At 42.6% G+C, this 22,250-nt stretch overlaps 1 protein-coding gene across 5 annotated transcripts in view; it reads left to right on the top strand.

Annotated features, from left to right (window-relative positions):
• NEK6 (NIMA related kinase 6) overlaps positions 1-21,164 on the top strand; it is a 69,314-nt gene extending 48,150 nt beyond the window's left edge. For all 5 annotated transcript variants that reach the window (XM_072882876.1, XM_072882877.1, XM_072882874.1 and 2 more), the window contains exons 8-10: positions 8,826-8,920; positions 15,535-15,648; positions 19,390-21,164. In XM_072882876.1, coding sequence (XP_072738977.1) covers positions 8,826-8,920; positions 15,535-15,648; positions 19,390-19,500 — 320 coding nt within the window. In that variant the 3' untranslated portion in view covers positions 19,501-21,164. The remainder of the gene's footprint in view (positions 1-8,825; positions 8,921-15,534; positions 15,649-19,389) is intronic.
• The last annotated feature ends 1,086 nt before the right edge of the window (positions 21,165-22,250 follow it).

Here is a 22,250-nt window from a genome sequence, read left to right as displayed (position 1 = left end):
TTTAAAAAAAAATAATGAGGCATTTCTACAGTTTACTTTCATAAAATATTAGGAGATTTCCCTTTGCATCAAAAGCTATCCTAGGTTATATACACACTATACTTAAGAGATTAAAATAAATCCTCTTCACAGAAAGTTACAATCACATCATCTGGACAAGCAAAAATATGATCATGTCTAATTATATGATCTTATCTAGTTTGACTGCTGCACTTATTATATTAATAAGAATAAATTGGGGCTTGGAAACTGGCTGCACATGTAAGCCAAGCTTGTGACCTTTACCAGGGTTGCTCTCTCTTAATTGAGAAAGCTCGTGCAGGAAGAGTTAAGCCTGTTCTGCACAAACCTTGCCCTTCCTCAAATCAACAGCATCTTGGAAACAGGCGAATAAGGCGCAAAACACTAAAGGAGTAGCAGTGAGTGATACTGGAGACAGTGTGTTGTGTCGTGTTGTGGGAGGGGTGGACACACCACCACTCCCAGTGGTTCTTGTATCCAAGTAAAAAGAACATTTTTACAATCAAAAAATATGCAGACTTGAAGCTTTTTTTTTTTTTGTAATTTGCCAGACCTATAGGTTTTGTAGCAGCAGGAATTCTACTGATCTTGGTTTTGGTTTAATTAAGACATTTGTTTAAGTAGCCGTGAGTGATGAACACCCTGCAAACCGGAGTGTGGTACCCGCGCGGACCCAGGCTGCGATGCCGGGCACTTCCCGTAGCCGCGTTGCCCCGGCAACCGCCCTGAACCATAATTTCTCTGGCTGCTGACCCATGAATCGAACGCGCGGCTTATGCAAATATATTCATCTAATTTTTTTTTTCTTTCTTTGTATTTGCTAGCATCAGACTGGCATAAAAGGGCATTAGGCAGTACCACAACCCGTCTGACAGGTGTACCACTGGGCTGCAGCAGCGCAGCCGCCGCCGTGTCAGGAATGGGAGCCGTAATTAGAGCAAGGAACAGAATGAACGTCAGACGAATTACCAGGCAGCAGATCATATTTGTCAGGAAGGATTGCATACATAAAAATTAAGTGACAGTACATGCCGGGGTAATGAAAGAAAAATGAAAGATTTGCCCATACACAGCTCGTGAGATGCAGGCGAGCGCCTTGCTCGGAGCAACGGCAGGACGCCTGACTGGCGGCACGGCCGGTCGGGAGCATCACCGGGGCAGTGGGCGACCGTGAGGCAGGGAAAGCCCCAGCCCCTGGAAAACCTCCGTGGGCAGACCTGCAAGAGGGGAAACATGGACGCCTCCTGCCTCACTAAGTAACAAAACTGTGCTGGGAAAGGCAGCAGTATTGTGGGATGGGTGCTAAACGCCAGAAACCAGCCGGAGGCTGGAGGGTGTGGGTGAAGTCACCAGGTGGCACCTCTTCTGCCGCTTTCCCTTTTCCCTGTATGGCTTGTGAGAGAAGACAGGAGATCCTTTTCCGTAGGAGAGAGCTCTTCATGCACAAGCTTTACCAGAAAACTCCCATGTTTTAAAGGTAATGAGTGTAGCTAAGGTGAATTTTACAACTACTTGTTACAACATGGTGGCTTACTGGCCTTCCTTCCCTAATTTAAGCTCCCTTTTAGCATAAGCTCCAGGATTTAGTTTAATGGAGGTGGACTCTCACGTATCACAGAAACTTCATTTTATTGGGGGGCGTAGGAGGAACGGGGGGGGAGGGGGGGGCAATTCAGCATGAAGTGAGCAGGAATGCTTTTTTCCTTTTATTTTCTTTTTTTTTTTTAGTGCTGCTTACTATTTTCTTGAAAAACTTTAACAGCCTGTTCTTATGCAGTTTGTAATGCAGGCATTTTACTACATTCATAGTCCCGCCTTTCCTTTTTCCTTTCCTCTTTCCTTTTTCCTTTCCTCTTTCCTTTTTCCTTTCCTCTTTCCTTTTTCCTTTCCTCTTTCCTTTTTCCTTTCCTCTTTCCTTTCCTCTCCCCCCCCTTGTTTATTTTTTCCCCCCAGAGGAGCCATATGATACCTGTTTGAAGGCTGTTTCACTACAGAAAATGATTATACTTAACCCGGGGCTTTGCACCCCGTAATCATGAAATGACATCTAGATGCTGGAGTTTGGGTGGGTGACACCACGCGGTTTGGGTTGATTTGATAGTACTGGTGTGTGATGTGCTTCCAGGTGTCGTCTCTCTCGTTGAAGATTTAATAGGGCTAGGAGTATTTTTTTTGTCTGTTTTTCATGTTTGATTGTGTCCATTATTTATTTTGTTGATCTCTGAGGTGGGCATCCAGAGGAATACCTGTGAGTTAAGGCTATTCTAATATGCTTGGGAGAAAGTTCAAGTCATTAACTTTGCTATAAAACCTAATTAGTTATAAGACAAAAATTATAAATAGCAGAGCATATTTAAAAACTGCATAAACTTTGGAAAACTGCATAGACTTTGGAGAACTTCACAGTAAGCTGGTAGATTTTGTTTTACTAGGAGCTGTAATAAATATAGAGAATTTCCATTAATATTAAAATGGATAACTTTATTGTGAACTGGTATCATGCCCATTTTTAGCCAAATAAACTTGGCATTACCCAAAGCTTCTGATTGGCTTTACATTTTGAAGAAAAAAGAGTAAAGAAAAGGAAAAAAAAAAAAAACCACCAAAACAAAATAAACCAATTTTACACAGAATAGTCTTGTTTTGGAGCAGATGATTTATTATTTATTCTTGGACAAGAATAAACTTGGAGCAGATTTTCCTTTTGGGGCATGCATTTAAGTCAAAGCTTCCCAGTTTAGAACGTGCAGATAGCTGTGAACTGGAGTACGTGGGGTGTTACACGTTCCTTCTGGTTTCTCGTTGGATATGAGGGTGAACAGGGAATAACTGCAGTCACGAGAAGAGCTCTTTTATAAATGGACTATTTGTCTTTTTTTCGTTTGCTTGACAAACCAGTTTGCCATCTGAAACAAAACCACAGTACTTTGAGGGGCGCGTAAGCAGTACTTGTTAAGAAAGAATGGACACAAGAAATCCGCTTAAAATTTCAACAGCCAATATTCTGTGGGGTTTGAGAAATTTGGGCCTTTTGGTCTGTGCCTGTAGTACAGTATTTGTGGAAGGAAAGATTGCTGCAGAATTACTGCAGGTATATTGTACTACCTACATGTAAAAAACAAAACAAACCCGAAAAACTATAAGGACTTTGGTAGGGTTGCGTATGTAATTAAATACTAATAAGAAAAAAGAGAGAGCTTAGAGCAACAGGTCTTGTAAAAGCAGCTGCAATACTATGCACAAAATATTTATTCTCTTTTGTAAGAGTAAGTAGATGTAATCTTTTTCTTTTTTTCCCCCTTGAAACAATTAGTGGGGGTACCTCACACTGAGATTTGAAGGAATTTAAAGTATATTTTAGTGCCTTTGATCACTGTTTCACTTTAGCTAATTCCCAAAAGTTGAGCTAATTCCCATATTCTCCTTCTGGGAAAAGGCCTCAGCCTTCTTGTTGGAAATATACCCCAAGTAAGGCAAACAGTTAGAAACAGATACTTAGGAACTAGACAGATACTTAGGAACTAGGCTCCTTTTTAAATAATGCTGTACATTTTTCTTGGTAGCCTACAAGCGTGTCTGAAGAGATGAGACAGGTGAGAGTTGTGGACTTTCATTTTCAAGTAGAATTGCTTCCCGCCTGTGTTTGCACCACCCGATATTATTAAAACATATTTTTCTCTAAAATATTTTTCTCAACTGTATGTATGGAATATGTAATAGTGCGTCTTGCATGTTAAAGCTAAGCTAATAGTTCTGGAAATACTTTATTATTTTAAAAACTGAGTGGTTTTTTGTTACTCCTGGATGGCATCTCAGGTTTTTGCGCATAGTTCGTTGCCTTTTTCGTTTGTAATGAGCATGCTTCAGAAATTACAAGTATTTCAAAACATTGTAAAGTTTGTTTTGACAGGAGTGGAACATCTCGAGGATGAAGGAATGCTTAATCAGTGTTAGCCCTTTGAGGCCCTCTTTGTGCTCTGATATCTCTTGGTTTGAAACTGGGAATACTCTGTAAAGGTACACTAAAGGTCAGAATTTGTTAGGTTCTTTCATATTCAGAACTCTGTTCCCTGCTGAGAGAAAGAAAAGTGATGGATTCAGAAATACTTTTCAGCTCAGTATTAAAGATTAGCTGGAAGGTGCTGGTGAAAGCGGAACAATAAAAGCATTCCTTATCACTTGTACTTTGCAGCCAAATATGGCTATGGAGTTTGATTAATTTCAAGAGATGCTTATTTTTTATAGCATTTAAAAAAACCCCAACATACAGAGCCTATTAAAATATTTGGAAATACTCTGCACTGATTTCAGTTTAATGGCAATCTGCCTAAAGGTGCAGGAGGCTGTTGCTGCAAGGGACTTGTCTGTGGTACATTAAATGCAGTGAATGAGACTCTTGATAGAGCCTCCTAAAAGCATGAATCAGAATTTTCTCTTGTTTCTGCCTGTGTGCAGCTAAGGATGAATTTCACAGGAAGCATTGATCCCTGCCTGAACTGTGTTTGCACAAGGAGAAGCTCTGTATAGAAAATAACGATCGTGTGTGACTGTACTAAGAACCTGGCCACTGTCACTTTCACAACAACAAAACTCCACTGATTCAAGCTGAAAAACGTTTTTAAAACGAGTGAGCATGATCTTCACTGTGTGGTGAAAGACTTGCTGAGTTTAGAAGTAATGTAGCTCTTTACCTGGGTGTTTCTGTGGCAGATGTGGGAATTCAGCTCAGAGTACCTGTGCACACTGGTTGCTGTAGTTGCACGGGTAGGGTTTTTAATTCAAACTATATATGAGAGGAAAGGAATTTGAATTTTATTTCTGGAATAACTTTGCTGCCTTTGCCTGTGTGTTTTCCTGGTGAAACAAGAAACTCTGCTCTTAATCTAATTTGGAATAATTAGCATTTCCCTACCTTGGGTGTTGCAGATATCCCAGAGCTGTTCTGGTCCGTGTGGGTGTTGTAGCTGTGCTACACAGACAGTGCTGGGGAGAGTCGGAAGAAATGTTGTTCTGGCATCGCTGAAGTATGCTGATATTCAAGTGAAGTGTTTCGACTTTCAGGAATAGAACGGGAAGATGTTTACTTAGTCATAATCTTCTCTACGATTTTGCGACCTTTATAACTTTAAAGCCGTTACTCTACTAGCTGGTGATTAATATTGAATCTGAACGATATTTTGTATTTTCAGCAGGGCAAATACCAAAGAAAGTTTCTGATTAATAGTCTCTGATTAGACTATTCTTGTCAAATTGACTAATGCAATGCAGTGGTGAGCCCTGACTGATTGCACTGGAAGCCTTGTGCGGCTTTCTAGAAGATGCTCATTACAGGAGATTCCCACGTAATGTTGGACAGGCCATAAAGAGAATTGGGCTTGTCAGTCTTTTATCATGACAGTTATTTAAAAATTAATGCATCAGTTTTGAAACGCAGAGACCTGCTTGTTCGTACATTTGCTGACAACACTACAGTAATGATAGGTAAATGTGCAAGGTAGACTTCATAAAATCAGCTCAGGCGTGGACTGTTCCACAGACCTATTAATATAATGGAACAGACTAATGCACAGAAAATCGAATACGGACTATAACGCACTCATCCGTATTATAAACCCTGTCATTCTGCTTTGATCGAAGGGCGTTTTAAGGCATTATCTGAAACGACAATTTTAGCCTACCAAGCAGACCCCTGCTAACATGGAAGGCAAGGCCATAACTTTAGAGCCCAGTTGATTATTTGCTCTGAGCTTGTCACGCAGTGACCCAGAATAACTGATCGCAAGGACAGCTACGGCTGGAGGCCAGCCCTGGCACCAGCACTCTGAAGCACGAAGACTTTGGGGAGCAAGAGCAGGAAAGATCTTCGTGTTCCCTCCTGCCAGTTGCGTGCTGCTGTCCGCCCATGCTCAGCTCCTGTACTTGCTGTCAGTGAAGGGCTAGCATGTCTTCTGCTTCATCTGCTCTGTTAACTCGCCTGGCAGGTTCGAGAAAAGCAGCAGCACTGAGGAGTTCAAGGTAGGGAAGTGTCTTACTGGTGCTCAGTGGGGACTTCCGAAACTGTCTTCAAGAACTTCATGTAATGAATCACCATTTCTTCTACAGCTCCATATTTTTAAGCAGGAAAATTAATTAGTGCTATTCCAACCAAGTCAGTTCTTGTACAGAAATCTGGCAAATGTGTGGGAATTACTTGGGGAGCTGTGCTGTTCATTGTGTGCATCTTGCATGCACATGGGAGAGATCCACAGAAAGCCTTGTTGGGTTCTCTGAATGAATCCTGTCTGCTTTTGCTGTTCTGTGAAGTTACTCTGTGCAGTCTGTTAAAAATTACTAACTATTAACAGAACTCTGGCCTCATCCATACATAGAAGCCTTTCACTGGCAACTAAAACCAGACAGATCTGGGACAGTGTCACTTTGGCATGCTCCTAGGGTGGATATGATATTACTGAGCATGGAAATATAATAATCTCCATGTGTTTTTTTTCCTGTGTTGTAGCTTGTATAGAATTTGCAAAAATTTAATTTCTCATTAGGGTACTCTTCACCTTGAAAGCAAAGTGATTTCTTATTTGAATGACCTGCAAGCACAAGCTGAGTTTATCGTATAGGGCAGCTGATTACCGAAAGTCCTGGGGGACCAAGTAAATAAGCCAGTCAGGGAAGTGGTTGCCTTTCTTGGTCGCTTGGTCTATTTTGGGAAGTAGAGTTTTATATATGTATTCCTGTAACATCTTATGTTTCACACAGATGCCATAGGATTAATTTCACATTATATGCTACATTTCTGAATAGCTCTGAGTAAAAATTGTTGAGGTTCAGTAGACTCAAGGTTTGGGCATATAAATGCATGACAGAAATGTAGAATAAAGATTGAAGGGTGTTGGTTTGGGTGGCGGGGGTGGGGGGGTGTTGTTTTTGTTTTGAGGTAAGCTGCCTAGCTTTCCTCCCAGAGAAAGAAAATGCCTTGAGTATTTAAGGTAGAATAGCTGGTGCAACACGATCCCAGTTTACCCCACAGGAAACCCGGGGCTTCAGAATGCTGATATGGTAGCAACTTTAGTAGTGGGGTAAACTGGGAGGATCTGGTGCATATGGCATCCGTACTTCCAGCAAGACCTTCATAAGGGGGGATGTTGGGGATGCTTTGGAGTAAACTGGATAATTGCATGCCAGCATTGGCAGTACTAATTTCAAATCAATGCTTTTTGTTTTGACTAAATAACCTAAGAGAAGATTTCTGTATTTCTCTGATTTCCAGCTTCTGTTTGGATGCTGGTGTACTGAGAGGGAGTATTGTCTGACTCCTTAGGTGCTGCCCCACGTCTGACCGTTCCTCTGTGTCTTGGTTTATATACGTGTTGTGAATTCTTTGGGGCTGTAAACATCTTCTTGTCCTGTGAGGACAGGCTTTGTACGGTGCCTGTATCAAAGGGATCCTGGCCTGGGTTTGGGTTTTCTGGGTGACAGAGGAATGCAGCGAAGATTTGGACTCACAAGTATACTTAGAATGGCATGGTCTGAGCTAGAGGGACCCCAAAGTGATTTTGTTCAGGTCTTGCACTGACGGCAGCAGCTTTGTGCTGGGTCATCTGTGCGCTCGCTGGGGGTTGATTTGGGCCTTTCGGGAAGCTGTTGCTTTCTGCCCCAGAACTCATTCGTTTCCTACAGTGTGCAACCCCCTCCTTAGGAGCATCGGGGCAGGTGGTGGCTGTTCTTCCCCCTCCACCCCTAACACCATAGCGTCTGCTTGTTAGTCTTCCAGCTGTCTGCAGTCAGCATTTCAAATGCAGAAATCGTAGACTGAATGTTACAGGCAAATTAAACATTTGCCATCTTGTGAGGAAAGGTCTTTAATTAGGAGAAGGATACACTGGAATGCCAAAAGCGCAAAAAAAAAAAAAATTGACAGGGGACAGGCAAGCAGGGGAAGCAGGAGAAAAGAGAGCATATAAAGTCCTTGGATGTTTTAATAAATGATGTATCTGAGGATTATTTGATGTAGTTGAGACTGCCAGGATGTCTTATATTTTCAGTACCACAACTGAAACTTATTTAGGATTTAAAAAAGAACCTTTTTGAGGTAGGAATTTATTAATAATTTCCTGTAACTCCTGTCCAAAATGCTGGAGTAAATTTCTTTTGATAAAATACAGACTTCTGGAAGTACATAGAAATCCCACAGTTTCTGATGTGACTTCAAGTTGGAGCAGTAGTTTAAAGTTTGGAATGATTATCTTGGTTCTTTCAGAAAGTTTTTGAACACCTGTCTGGTGCTGGGCTTGTTACTTCCATTTCCCTGCTGCAGTAAATGGTCTCCTGAACTCTTAAAAAGGGTGCCCCGTCACATCTGGAGCCGCTCTGTCATGCTGCTAGCGCGGTGTGTCGGGTGAACGTTCAATTGATACGCTGTCACAGGATTCTTGTTTTAGCAGAGTACATTCATGACATCTAACTTGCAGTTTCAATGCTCTTGAGTGAACCAGAGGAGGATGATCCTTTATGATTGCTCTGTCCGCCTGAGACACTCTGAAGGTACCTGGAAGACTGGAAGGGGAAGAAAACGGTCCTCAAACTTCAAAAATACAGAAGACATTTTCAGTAATGTTCACCAGTCCTCTAGCTCTATATGTGATGATATATTTGGTTCTATGCCTTCGAAACCATGATCTGTTTCCAAATTTTTGTGTGAATCTCTTCTAATTAGCTATTCGTGCTAAACCTAATCCTTTAATGAAGTAAAACTTCTGCATAATACAGTCACTTCTTAAGACGATAACTCTTTGTTTGTTTGTTTTTTACAGTGGGAACTCCATACTATATGTCCCCAGAAAGAATACATGAAAACGGCTATAACTTTAAATCTGATATCTGGTCTTTGGGCTGTTTATTGTATGAGGCAAGTATCTTCTAACTTTTTTTCCCAGGTTTGTCTTAACCACACAATATGGTACAGAAATTGAGTAGTTCAGACTTACTTTAGCTTAATTGTTGAGAAATCTTATGGAAAAATTAACTCTTTTTATGCTCATCATGTGCTTTTTGAGCATGAACAACACTGCCATACAGCACAGTACTTACACAAAGTGAATTTAGTAGGTCACAGGAGATGTTGAGGATATGGACATAAACAAGCCAGCTTACTGCATTCTTTCTTCCTACTGTGAGCAGAGCTGTTGTTAGGGCAGCATATTCATCGTTTCTTCTGAATACTGCATTTGTTTTAAAAATAGCAAATTCATTTGAATGTAAGCTTCTGGTTTGTTAAATTGAATTCTGACCAAGTGGAATATTTTAATTTTGGGAACTTTCAGTAAAGAAAAATAGTTTTTATGTATTGCGAAATCAGTTTCTCTAACTTCATTAGAACTATAGCTGGAATTTTTTCTAATTGTGCATTGTCTTCTAGCCCCATGCACAGATACAAAGCAGGCACACTTTGTATGGACTACGCACTTAGTATGCAACTTTTCCTTAAAAGCTATTGCATGTATTTTGAAAATAAGTGCTGATTTTATAACAGTACTTTGAGTTTTGTGATTTCATTTTTAGCAGGGATCCAAGGGTATTGAACAGTCTTGTACTCCTTTATAATCTAATCTTAATCCTTTTTTAAATGTTTGCATCTTTGAATTCAAGTGAAAGGGCATGTCAACATTTAGAAAGTTTTTATCCCAGCCCAGAGAATTAAAAATCCCTGGGATATTTAATAATAAGAATATTGCTCACATCCTCTTTGGATAATAAATTATGTGAACTGAAGACATTTTGTTTCTCACTACAACTTCTCGTAACCACATGGAATTAGAGAATAAACAGAAATGCAATTTATTTCGTGAGCACATCAGATGTGAAAATTTACTATAGTTAACCATGTTACTTCAGCTAGTTGATTAAACAAACCTCTTAGGACAAGACGGTATAAAAGTAAATTTTCCTGTTACTTTTCACTGTTTATGTATTTTGGGGAGGAACACTCATCTGAGACAACTAAATGCTTGTTCAGCGAGGTAACCTCCTGTCACTGGTGTGCTACCAAGCCCTGAGTCATACAGTTCGATAGGTGCTGATTTATTGTTGGCAGAGTGGGAACGTGCCATGTGGTGTGCATCTTCAGAGAGAGATTGGTACTGGAAACTCGGTGAAATAAATGGCTAAAATCCTGCTGGAGGGACTTAAGCAGTCTTGGGGGCTCGACTCTAACAACCCTTTGCTTCCCGCGTGTAAGACAGCAGCACAGCTGGCCCAGATGCAGTTATGGACTTTAATGTGGCCCAAAAAATGCCCTTGAGGGTAAAAACCCCACAACTATCCATTCTTTTTATCCTCCTACCAGTGTCCATCCAAAGACTGTATTTCCACCATGATGTAAAGGCTCTTCAGACAGCCTGCTCACAACTGCCAACTCTCCTGTACGCTTGGCGTGTGTAGAGTTTAATAGAGTTTAATTAAGCAAGAAGATTTTTATCTGGGTGTCTAGCATAAATGCCCCACAAGTCACCATGAGCAGTGTCAAGTCCTAGCATTGGCCATAGTAGTATCAGAGCAAAGAGCCACTAGATCTACTGAAGGGAAGATCCACTTTGGTGGAGACACTGGGGCCTGACATGGTTCTATCACTGATTTATTGTTAAAATTCCATGGGATAGGAGGAAGAGGAAGGGCCTAAGGCACCCTGCTAAGTACTTGGATTAAAAAGATTTGGAAAATTGTGAGCTTAAATTGAGTGGTTTTGTGTCTATCCTCAAATTCTCCTTACCTCTAGTGAAAGAATTCAAGAGACTTTTAGTAATTCCCAAAGCAGCAGCAGCAGCATACCATTGAAAAGCTGGTATTTTTTATAAAGGGTGGTTTTGCTTGTAATGCTTCTAATGAGATACTGAAAACTGGAACGGTACAGTACAGCTGTACGTACCTGGGTCTGCTGGTGGCGTTGGAAAAGGAATTTGGAGACTCTTCTGTGGGAACAGAGGGAAGGAAGCCTGAGCTCCCAGTAATTCATTATGCTGGATTATTCCAGGTACGCTTCATGTATTGGGCCTGAAGAGGAATTCTCAGTTTAAGGCTTTGCTGAGTTGAGGACTTTGGCCCTGCCATGGTGCGTTGGACTTGCCAAGTCTATCAATAACCGTCAAAGTCGCCCAAGTTGGACACCGCTACTCGTTTGCTGCTGTAGTGTACAGCTTCTGTCAGGCTGCTCTGAGTAATTTCTGAGGCTGAGCTCTGCTGGAGATGGGATTCCAGATTTATGCAGAGAGAAATATTTAGCGTTGTGCTAAGATATGTTTTTGTTGCAGGCAATATGGTCCCCTTATGGCACAGTAGTCTTGGTACTCCTTATATTTCAAGAAGCTGACTTAATTGCACACTAAACATAATTCTCTGGTAGGAGTAGCAGTACTATAGTAACATGTGAAAGATTTGGCATGTGAAGCATTTTTAAATTTACTTCCTACGTACGTAAGCCTTAACTTTGTGAACAGGAGCTGTGAGATCTTGCAAATTCCAAGGAAGACTGGACAGTTACCAATTTTGTGTTCAGTAGATAAACAGCTACTTGACTTTTTAAACTTTTTAGAATTGGGAAAATAAAATCAAATTCATCTGTCTTTGAAGGAGCTGTATTTTATCATCACTAATTTCTTGTAACGATGTTCTTCCATTTGGCTTAAAAGTAAGGAAGCGATGTTTTGTTTGGTTATGAGTCACTTCTGATATTTCTCCAGATTGATTGTGTAGATAGGCTGCAGAGAGATGTAGTGTACAAATTGCCTTCAGAGACACACGTGTCCACTGGAATCCACTTAGGGCACACTGAGGGGTTTGGGATGTGATGCCACATAGCACCACTTAACTTTGACATTGATAATCACACAGTGATTTTTATTAAATCTTATCAATATAGTAGTAACTGTCTTCATCCCTCACTTCCTGTAGATATCTGTCAGCAAGATAACTTGGAGGGGGATAAAAATAAGTTGTTAATTCCCAGAATATAGCTACAAGCAATGACTTTAGCAGTTCTGGCAAGATGATCCATTTAAACACTAACAGTGATTCCTATATATATATGTATTTTTTAACCAGTCATACTGCATGGTGGTCATTTTAAATGGAGATCTAGCTGTCCTGCGGTAATTGCTCTAATCCAAATGTCAGGAGCAAACCCCGATGTAGCATCACAAACTGTTGTTAGTGAGATATTTGGAGCGCCTGTGGTCACGACCCCTGCAGACCTGACTGTTTTACTCGGAATGTGTGTGCCATCTCTTTCCATTTTAATTCCCTGCATTTACCACCCCAAAACCCCACGTTGTTTCCTTTTCGTTCCTCCTCTTTTGCACATGACTGCTTAACTAGACTTGGAAAGAAAAGTTAATGGGAATTGAAAAATCCCTTTCAACCTTACTGGCATTATTGATGTTTGTATTGAAATCTCGGAGACCTTGGTTAACCCTTGATTGCCTTCTGTGCCTTCCCTAATGCGCCCATTAGTGTTTTTCTTGAAACAATCTTGCGTGCTGGCCTCTCCGGTTTTGTTTTAACTGATTGAGAGCAGTTTGCTATCAATCTCTAATTGGAGATTGGAGTCTCTAATTGGAGTCTGTAATTTTTCCCCCACTGATTTGCCTGTTACTGTTAGGACAGTAATGAAGTAACGGTGATACAACTTCACCTTTTGCCTTCAAAAACTTCCAAAAGGCCAGGAGCACCGGGCTGTCAGGGCTCTCGCCCGGCCGTTGGGGCTCCGATCACCAGCCGGTTGGGTGACTCTTCAGCCTCGGGTCTGCGGGGCTACGAGGAATAGCTTAGCATTGCTCCTGATAATAGTGGTGAAACCGCAGAGAGGTAAAAGTGTGCCCGTTCCCCAGCCCGCTGTTTTGTGCAGCTCTTCTCGCCCAGCCTGCAGCAAAGCACAGTAAATGTCACTAGCACAGCAAATATCTCGAGCTACATTACATGAAGCATTACAGACAGAAAACTGAACAAGGCTGGAATTTTCTGAGATGTTTGTGCGAGCCGTGTACTCAGTTCATTGTGTCCTTCAGTGTCATTTGGGTACCTTCGTATATTCTGTGTTGCCATTTATAAGCCTCTCTGGATATCTGATAAATACCTCTGGAAGAGCTTCCTGAAAAATATTTTAGTCTGGTGGTACCTAAGGAGATAACCTTGGAGATTTGGCCAGAATATATCTTATTACTTCTCATAATGGCTCGGAACTCATCGCAGAGGGTCTCTTACCTGTGACCTTACGCAAGGTGACCCCCAGCAGCTGAGGCGTGTTTTCACTAAATCCACAGAGTAGCCAATATGTCTCGCAAATAAGCAAGGAAGAAACATAGTAACTTGAAATTATTTAAAAGATAGGTTTATGGTTTAAACCAAGGATAGCTTATCTTGATGTGTCCTGCATTGCTTAACGCTCGGATGTGTGTTAATGGTAATGAAGTTTCGCTCGGACACCCCTGGCTGCTGCCTGCTCCCGCGGTGCCCGAGGGGCGGCTCGGGCATGCCTCTGCCCTAGGCCACGTCCTGCTGCCGCAAATCCAGCCCAAATGCAGCATTTCAAACCCCTGCCCTAATCAAAACTGCCTGTCTGTCACCAAATCACTAATAATCTATCAATCTTGATTCCTAACTGCAGGATAATAGAGTGGAGGATCTAGTATTGACTTTTTTTAATTCTGCTGGGAGCTTGCTGTGTGTGTCAGCAACAAGACAGCGTTCTTCAGATGGCTTTCACAGCGCATGGTAATGAGCAAAAGACTAATAATCATCAAATAACCCCCTATTAAAGCCATAGTGAGAAGCATCAACTTCAGCTGGCCTCAGTATGAAAAGCTTGCCGATTTTGATGCAGCTTGTAGCAAAATGGTTTAAAAAGATCTAAACAGAGTGGATAATATCCGCAATTACCCAGTGGCGCTTCATTAGGAGGCGGTATCGCTGCGCTGCGCGGGGCCTCCTCTGACAGGCGGCACGGGTGACGAGCGGCACTTTGGTAACACCCTGGCCTAATAAGCAGATGGGCCCAGCGCGGCCGGCGGCCACGGGCGGGTCTGCTGGGCTTGGGTCCTGGTGCGGGAAAGCGAGAGGGAAGGTGCTTAGCTCGGTGTGTGTGCCTTTAATGGACACGACTTAAGCCACATTTTGTAAGTTCAAAAATGCCTGTGTTGCCACAGCTGTTCTTCCGAGGCTCGTCGTTCAGTGTTCGTTTAGACCTTCTGGTTGAGAACTCGCAGCGTAAATGGTTTTCCGCACACAAAGATGTAGTTTCCTTCCTGAGACTTAAGTATAATATAAACATATCTTTGTAAGGAGTCTCTGCATGCCCTGGAAGGAATTCTTCCCCACCCAGAGCCTTCCATTGTGCTCTCCTTGCTGTGTGAACAGCCTGTTTATCTTGGACATCTGTCATATTTTTGGAGATGCAAATACTGGATTCATAAAAAAGAACTGAAAGGGGAAAAAGACCAGATTGATTAGGAAAAGTTTCAGTAGTTTGGTTCCCAAATCTGCCTGGGATACTCTTTTCTAAATAGCAGATTTCCGGCAGGAGAGGATGTTTGTTTTGAGGTGGTTTTGGTTTTTTTTTTAAAGGCCGAAGTACATTGCTCATGCTTATAAGATTCTTCGTATTCTGGGTAGCTAAATGGCCAAAACTAATCCATTTATTCTTTGTAGCAGTCTGTTAAAAATCTACCAGTCACGGAGAGCAAATGAACTGAGTGTGGTCGTAACCGAGGAAGACTGAAACCGTGGCATGTTATCAAAGACAGAAGAGCTTCTACTCTTTAAAGAGATGATTGGGTTTATGCGAGGTTTTCATAGTCATCTTTGAGCCAGTTCGTTTCTAACCGATTGCCCTACCGTCCAAGCATCCTATTTCTTGTTGGTTTTTGTTTTTTTTTTTTTTTTTTAAAAAAAAGGTACTTTTTTCTGTGTACCTGTAGAATTGCCTGTATACACCCAACATCCCACATCTGAAACATTTTGGGCAGGAAGAATCACAGTGACAGGAAAGTGTAGAAGCTTTTCCAGGCTCGGTGCTGCCCAGTGGCCGTGTGCCGTGGTCGTGGGAAGCTCCGGCAGGAGGCAGGGCCGGGGGGCTGGCGTCGCAGGGGTGCACCGTAAAGCAGTGTCGGAGCAGGGGCCTGGCTGCGCTGAGCGGACACGACCAGCACTGCCGCGTCTCCAAGGGGGACGGGTGCTGCGTGGCAGGATGGCAGGAGGAGCTCTGCGCTGCTGCTGCTGCAACTCCGCTCGCTCGCGCTTGCGTGGGAGGACGGCGGGGCGTTGGGAAGCGTGCGGTGGTGCGCCTGGCACCAGCCCTGCGTCGGTGTGCAAAACTGTTGTGATCTTGGAGCAACTTCGGCCGTGGACAGTCTCAAAGAGCAACATCATCACTTGCTCACTGTCAAACAACAAAAGTCGCTCTTGCAAATCAGCAGTACTGAGGGCTATTAAATCCTTTGCGTTTCTGAAATATTGTCTGTGTTTTCTCTCCAGATGGCAGCTCTTCAGAGTCCTTTCTATGGAGATAAAATGAACCTGTTTTCTCTTTGCCAAAAAATAGAGCAATGTGACTACCCACCTCTTCCAGCTGAACATTATTCTGAAAAGGTAAATTGGGAGCATTTTTGCAGGGGAATGTGGGGTGGGTGTGCGCAGTGAAGTTCCTCCCCACAGGGGAAAGGGAACCTGGGAGGAGAAGCTCCCCTCCATCCGAGGCAGAACAGGAGATGGCCAGAGTGTCCTGGGTACCTCTAGGGCTGGCTAAGGAAACTATCGTTGTGATGTCTGAATATTGGCAAGCTAAATTAAGACAGAAAAGAAGATTTCTTAATGTGGGGAATATTTTGAAACCGAAAGTCTGTGATGCTGGCAAAAAACAACGAACCGTGGGAAAGCCCTCTCCTTCGCTTCCTTTCCCTTGAAATAACATACCATAAAACAGTGCTTAAATTCTTGTTTATGAAGTCTTCAGTCTGTAACAAGGGGGGAAAGATTCTTTTTAAGAAAAAGAGGGGGAGGAAGGCTATGTAGTTTAATGCAATAAGCATCTATACAGCAGCTGTACGGGGGCTTTTTAAAGTCTGGGTTTTGTGCATGTGAAAGCGAGGGATGGAGAGCAGTAGCTGAACCGGAGTCACTGTGCATGCTTGCTCGGCGATGTTTCACTTCAGCTGCAAACACGTGTGTTGGTTTTGTTCAGGGCCTTTTGAGATGGGGATTTTACGTTTGTTTTTTTTTTTTTTTCCTCCTACCTAGACAAACCAGCTGTTTTTCCTTACGTCCTCATTCAGTTACAGTTGTGTTCTATTTGAAAGGAAATGGCTAATGTGATTTTAAATGTTCACCATATCCTTTGGGGGTTTTCTTTTGTTTTATCCTACCTCAGAGTTCTGAGGAGCAAGAGGCAGGATGCAGGGGAAATACTGAATGCGGCCGGCAGCAGACAGTCTGGTCTGTGCCCTGAGAGGGACCCTGCACCACACATTTTACATTTTACTTAGTTTTTTACTTGCTAAGTAACTCATGCAAAAAGATTATTTGAGAACTGTTCTGGAAAAGTGGATTTTTTTTTTACACACGCGCACACCCTCCCCCCCCCCCCCCCCCCCCAGCTGCCGTAGCAGTGAGCCCCGGCTCTGTGCATTCACGTTTGCCATGCTGTTGTAGCATGCATTTGAGGATATGCCTGCTGGCAGCAAGAATTAGTGTTAGCTGACAGATGTGTTTCCTGTCTTTACAATTACTGTCTGTTTGCTTCCCTCTGGCAGTGCTAAAGAGTGTGTGTAGTGTAGTGATACAATCCAGGGTGAGAAGGATGGTTTAAAGCTCAAAGGCGCCAGGTCCCAGAGAACTAGACTCCAGATGGTGTTCATACACTATTAACAGAATGCTTGACAAAGTCTGAGGAGGGCTGTGCCTTTGGCTGTAGCTCTTCTCGCTGCATTAGCTCCTGCTTCTGACTGAAACCGTGAAGAGCTTCAGTTTTTAGAACATGACTCCACCATGAACAGTGTTTGGTTTAGTACATACTTTTAAAGATTGGATTTTCAGATGCTTTTGGAGGGGATAGCCAAAAGGGAAGGTGTGTTGGTGTCTCTCGGCACCCAAGCTAGATAAGCCATGCAGGCAGGGTCGTTTCTTCTGAAAGGCTGGGAAACGTAGAGGCAGCTGCCTGCAGCAGCAAGTTGCACCAGAAGGAATTTGTTCTTCCCGTGGCCAGTGGGTGGGTGGTTATCTCGGTCTGGACATACGCGTTTTCCTTCAAGAGAGAATGTCTCTGTTTTAGATGGAAAGGGCAGAGTCTTTACAACCACTCTAATATTGTCACTGCTGCAGGTTTGTGAGTGAGGGAAAGCAGTAAAGCCTTCACATCCGAGGGCAGGGGTGAGGATTAGGCTGTGCCACGCTACCAAAGTTTTCAGTGATGCTCCGGAGCCATCGGCATGCCTTTCCTTCACCTCGGTAATGTGGTCTTGAAGCGAAGCTCCAGCTGCAGGCTGACTGCTGATCACATGAATATTTTAGCTGCAGCGTTGTTTTAGATGAACAAGGCAGAGCATTTATTGAAGAATGCCTGCCTTACCGGTGTTCCATTTCAGTGATGTTCCTCTTCTCTGTAGCCTTTGTGGCTAACCAGTCCAAATCCTCCCGTGATCAACTGGCGTCCTGCTTGTAGCAGGAGGAGGAGGAGCTGGGACTCCAGCCAGGATTAGTTTTCTATATCAGGAACAAATTTGCTAGTAACTGGAGATACTGGTTGGTGGTGCTTGTCAAGGCTTGGTCCGCCAGTTCCTTGTAGATGATGGTGAAATGCCTGTGCTGTCCTGGTCATCGATACAGGACAGAACTTCCCAGGCTGTGTTTAAGTGCTGTATTTACATGGGAGCACAGCTACTGGTTGGACAAACTGCACTGGTAGCACAGGCTCTGGTCAGACCTTTAGAAGCATTTTAATTTGTTTGTGGGCGTTTTGTGGTGGTCTGTCTGATCAGGGCTGAGGTATGTGTTAAATCTTTGGGGTCTCAGCTGTTACAAAGGCAACAACCCCCTGCCCTCAGGTGAATTAAGTCACTGTAGCAGTTCCGAGGGAATGGGCCAGGGCCAGGCAGTGGAGTTGGGTTTATTCTGGACATAGCCTGGCTAGGGGGTCTGTATTGCTCTCGGTGCATAAACGCAAAATGACAGGCACAGTGGTTAGCAGTTACTGCGTTAGGGCACGTCCTTCCCACTTGTGCTGCCCGTGTGCCCCTGCCTCCATGCTGCTGCTCGGCCGCGTGCTGCCCTGCAGGAATCCCCGCTGAAACGTGCGTCAGGCCCAGCGACAACTCGAAGCACGGGGCCTTGCTCCATCCAGAGCTGAAAACCTCACTGGGTACATTCAGTAATGCAGCTGAAGCCGTGTGCTTGATAGCTGTATGGTCATGCTTTTAATTACCATTAAAATAATTGGCACTGTGGCTACTGGGAGGATGTGAGAAGATCAGAGGCTCAAGGCTGTTTCTCCCGGTGCCTCGGGGGTACGAGCAGCTTTCAGTGTCTGTGTAATTAAAAGCTACAATCTTTCATGTGCACAATAAAGAGGGTTGGGAGGTGGGGAGACTTCAGCCCTTCTGCATTTTATTTATTAAACATAATCAATGACCAGTCTCTCTTCACAAGGGTTTTTAGGAAACACTGGTGTTTGACAGCCGTGCTCCAGTATCTTAAGATACACAAATGCTGTTCAGACTTCTTACGTTAAAAACCTTCAACTGGCTTGTTACCCGGGATTGGTGTGGGAAGGGAAGTGCCGTTGTTGTACGGGAGAGCTCCGTTCAGGACGCGTTTTTAAACCCCTCCCTCTACTTGCCCCTTTCCTCCGAGGCCACTTTCACTGGCAAGTCCATCCCCGCCTGTCAGCTCGCTCAGATGTCTGGTAGGGATCTCATTTTTCCTTCCTTCATTCCCATCGTGCCCATGTCCCTGGTGCCTCCCGTGTCAGGAGTAACAGATCAGCGGTGATGGTTGCATTCCCTGTAGAGCCACACTAAACCACGGAGCAGGGAACCCCTAGGTATATATATGCTACTAGTGCATTGTAAATGACGATGTAAAATCCTCTGGGTTGCATGGAAATCTTCAGTGCTGAAGGTTTGGTGGAAAAGGTTCTTCCTGGCCCTTTGGTAGGGTGGGGGGGGACATGGGACAGATGGACGGACGGATGTGTGCCTGCAGTCTGCCCAGGAACACCTGCATAAGAGGTTCCCAGCTCCTGTCCTGGACTCCAGTGGTCGGACAAACATTCCCGCAGCCTTTTCCAGTAAGAAGGCAGCTGATTCATTCACATTTGCCTGTTTTCCTGTCTTTCAGCTGCGGGAGCTGGTCAGCATGTGCATATACCCAGATCCAGATCAAAGACCTGACATTGGTTACGTGCACCAAATAGCAAAACAAATGCATGTTTGGACCTCCAGCACATGAACCATCTGCAAACACTCTCAAGAAGCCAGCACAGCTTAGTCTTACTTGAATTTTTTTTTCTCAGATGAAACCGACTGGTGCCTAGTCACCCAAGTGAGAGGGTAGAGCACTCGTAGCAAGATGCTCCATTATTTCTGCAGGTTATTTGACAAGGACTCTTACAAGGTGGTCATGCTTTAAAGTGAAGATTCTGTGAGGTATTGCAAGTGATTTTTTTTTTTTTAAGGCCAATAACATGTTACAGATGTAGATCATTTAAGGGTCCTTTCTTAAAACTGTCGTGTGTAATCTAGGATAGATGATATTAACAAGGGTGTCTGAGCATTTGACGCACCCCTTCTATCTTAACTGTAATGTGAAATGTTGAAATAATTCCTTCAGTGAAATCACTTTATACTCATGTAAGAATTACAGTAGATTTTGTGTAATTTGTGTAACTGCTACTTTGCCTCTTCTGCAAATGGTTAATAGCAAATTCAGTTTTTACTTCTTATATTTTACAGCAGCCATTTATGTGTTTTTATTAATTCCCTCCTCTTCAGACTTAGGAACTGGGAAGGGTTGGGTGGGGGAACACATTTGTTTCAAGACTTCCTTTTTTTTTTTAATTGAAAATTTAGGGTGAGTATTTTGCTGATGCATTTATCTGTTAACTTGGCTACAGCCAGCGAGATGAGTTAAGCATGTACCTGGGGAAAAAAGAAGAAAAACATGCCAAACAAAACAAGCATTGCTTCTGCAACTAATTTCTCTTCAAACTTATTTTCCCATTTGGCATGATTCTTTTTAGACTATAGGTTCTTGTTAAAAACCGGCATTTATCTAAGCCAACTAGATTTTGGTGAAGATACTTTACAGGTTCAGTAGTACGGTAGGTACTATAGGTAAAACTTAAGCAAAGCAGTGTTTTAAACACTTTGAAATTTTTTTAAAAAGAAATAAGTAAAATGCTTTGTGTATCTAATTCTACATAAGGATCAGCCCCTGCCTATTTAACTGTGAAAGGTAATTTACAGAATGTGAATTTTTATAAAGTCTCAACCTGATTTGAAGGAGTCATCTTCTTTAACTACATGAAAATTTTCAACCAACTAAATTCATTCATTGAATCAATGATTTGTCATTACTGTTGATAAAAAATATTCACTGCTCTAGGAACAACCGTGGATTCACGTTCAAGTGTTTCCATTTCATTGCCTGTTCGGAGGAACAGGGCTGCACTTAATGTTCTTGAGGACTACAGCGGGGGAAATAAAGCAGCCTGTACTGTTGCAGCACTGCTTCCGTGTGTGACGGCGGCTAATGCCAAAATGTAGATTTGTGTGTGACAGTTCAAATGCAGCCTGTGCCGTTTTTTTTTTTTCCTTAAGCATACAATCTCCTTAATTTTTTGGAAATAAGATTAGGGTTAGAGGGTTACATACATATATATGCTTTTAGTGGATTTTTAACCTACTTTGCTCTACTTAAAGGAAAACTGCAGTGCCATCTTCAGCTACTTCCCATCAAATTTGAAAATATTTATATAGGGTAGCAAAGAAAAGCTATTAATTGCTGTGAATAATGTTGGTATCATTAATGCAAGGTGCCATTTTATTGAGTCTTCTCAGCAGAAAGTTGAGCCTGCTGCTCTCATGAGAGATTCAGGAAATTCAAATCAGCATGAGAATGTAGAGGAGGCACCAAATTGCTGCCAACATTCCCATGCTAACTTGTTAATTCATACCCAGCTTCTTTAGCAATTCTTAGATTTCAGAGTGAAGACTGTCACTTTTACACTGCAGCTTTCCTTTAAGCCACGGTGGCAGCTACACATTCAGAAGGATGGTTGTGCTGCGCCTCTCTTGGTGTAACACGGAAAAGGATCTTTGGCTTCCAGGGAAGCTCAGCTTAAATTTGAGTATCTAGAGAAGTTTGGTCACTTTCTTGCTACATAAAATTTATTAGTGCTTATAACAAAATGTATTTCAAAAGGCAATTTTTTGCAATTGTGCATTTTTAGATAAATAAAAAAATGATTTACAAAATAAACACCTTTGTTTAAAAAAAAAAAAGTCCAGTATTAAGGAAAATTTTAAAAAACCACTGAAAATAGGCCTAAATATGTGTGAAACTGTTCCTTACAGCCATCAGAGAATGGACTACATAAACTGCATCAGTTGTCCTGATGGAAAACAGTGCACGAGCATCTTTACCCTCTAAATTGCAGCACATCTGAAGCTGTTTTTTGGGGCTGGTTGTTGCAGGATGCTAAGGCTCAGGACTGGTACCAGTTAACCTTTTGAAGCTGACTGTAGGTGATACGCCTTCCCTTTTGACTAAATGAGAAAATAATTCTGCAGGTGGATTTTCAGCTAGCTTTTATTGTTTGCTTGTTTGTTTTTTTAATAAGGATTAGGTGGTACTGTATGAAACAGTTTGAAATCAGTTTATCTCAGATATCTGAAATCAGATATCTCATAGATTTTATGTCATAAAATCTCAGGATTTTAGGACAAAAACATCCACATGGAAGCTTGTAGAAAAATTCAGGCAAGTAACAAGACAATTAGACCTTTGAGTTATGCTGTCTTTGGTCATGTCATTTAGAAATGAAAATGTGTGTAGCAGTGTGGACGATGGATCTACTCCATATCCTGTCTGTCTCTCTACAAAAACCAGGGAAGAATAAATATTAGCATGTCACAATAACAGTTATTATTTCCCTGCACTAACGTAAGTAGAAGCAGGCTGCTGTAGGTCAAGGTCAG

The sequence above is a fragment of the Ciconia boyciana genome, chromosome 18 (genome assembly GCF_034638445.1).
Source record: "Ciconia boyciana chromosome 18, ASM3463844v1, whole genome shotgun sequence".
Classification (NCBI taxonomy): domain Eukaryota; kingdom Metazoa; phylum Chordata; class Aves; order Ciconiiformes; family Ciconiidae; genus Ciconia; species Ciconia boyciana.
Note: the sequence above shows the minus strand (reverse complement) of the source record. Positions and strands in the feature narration are given on the sequence as shown.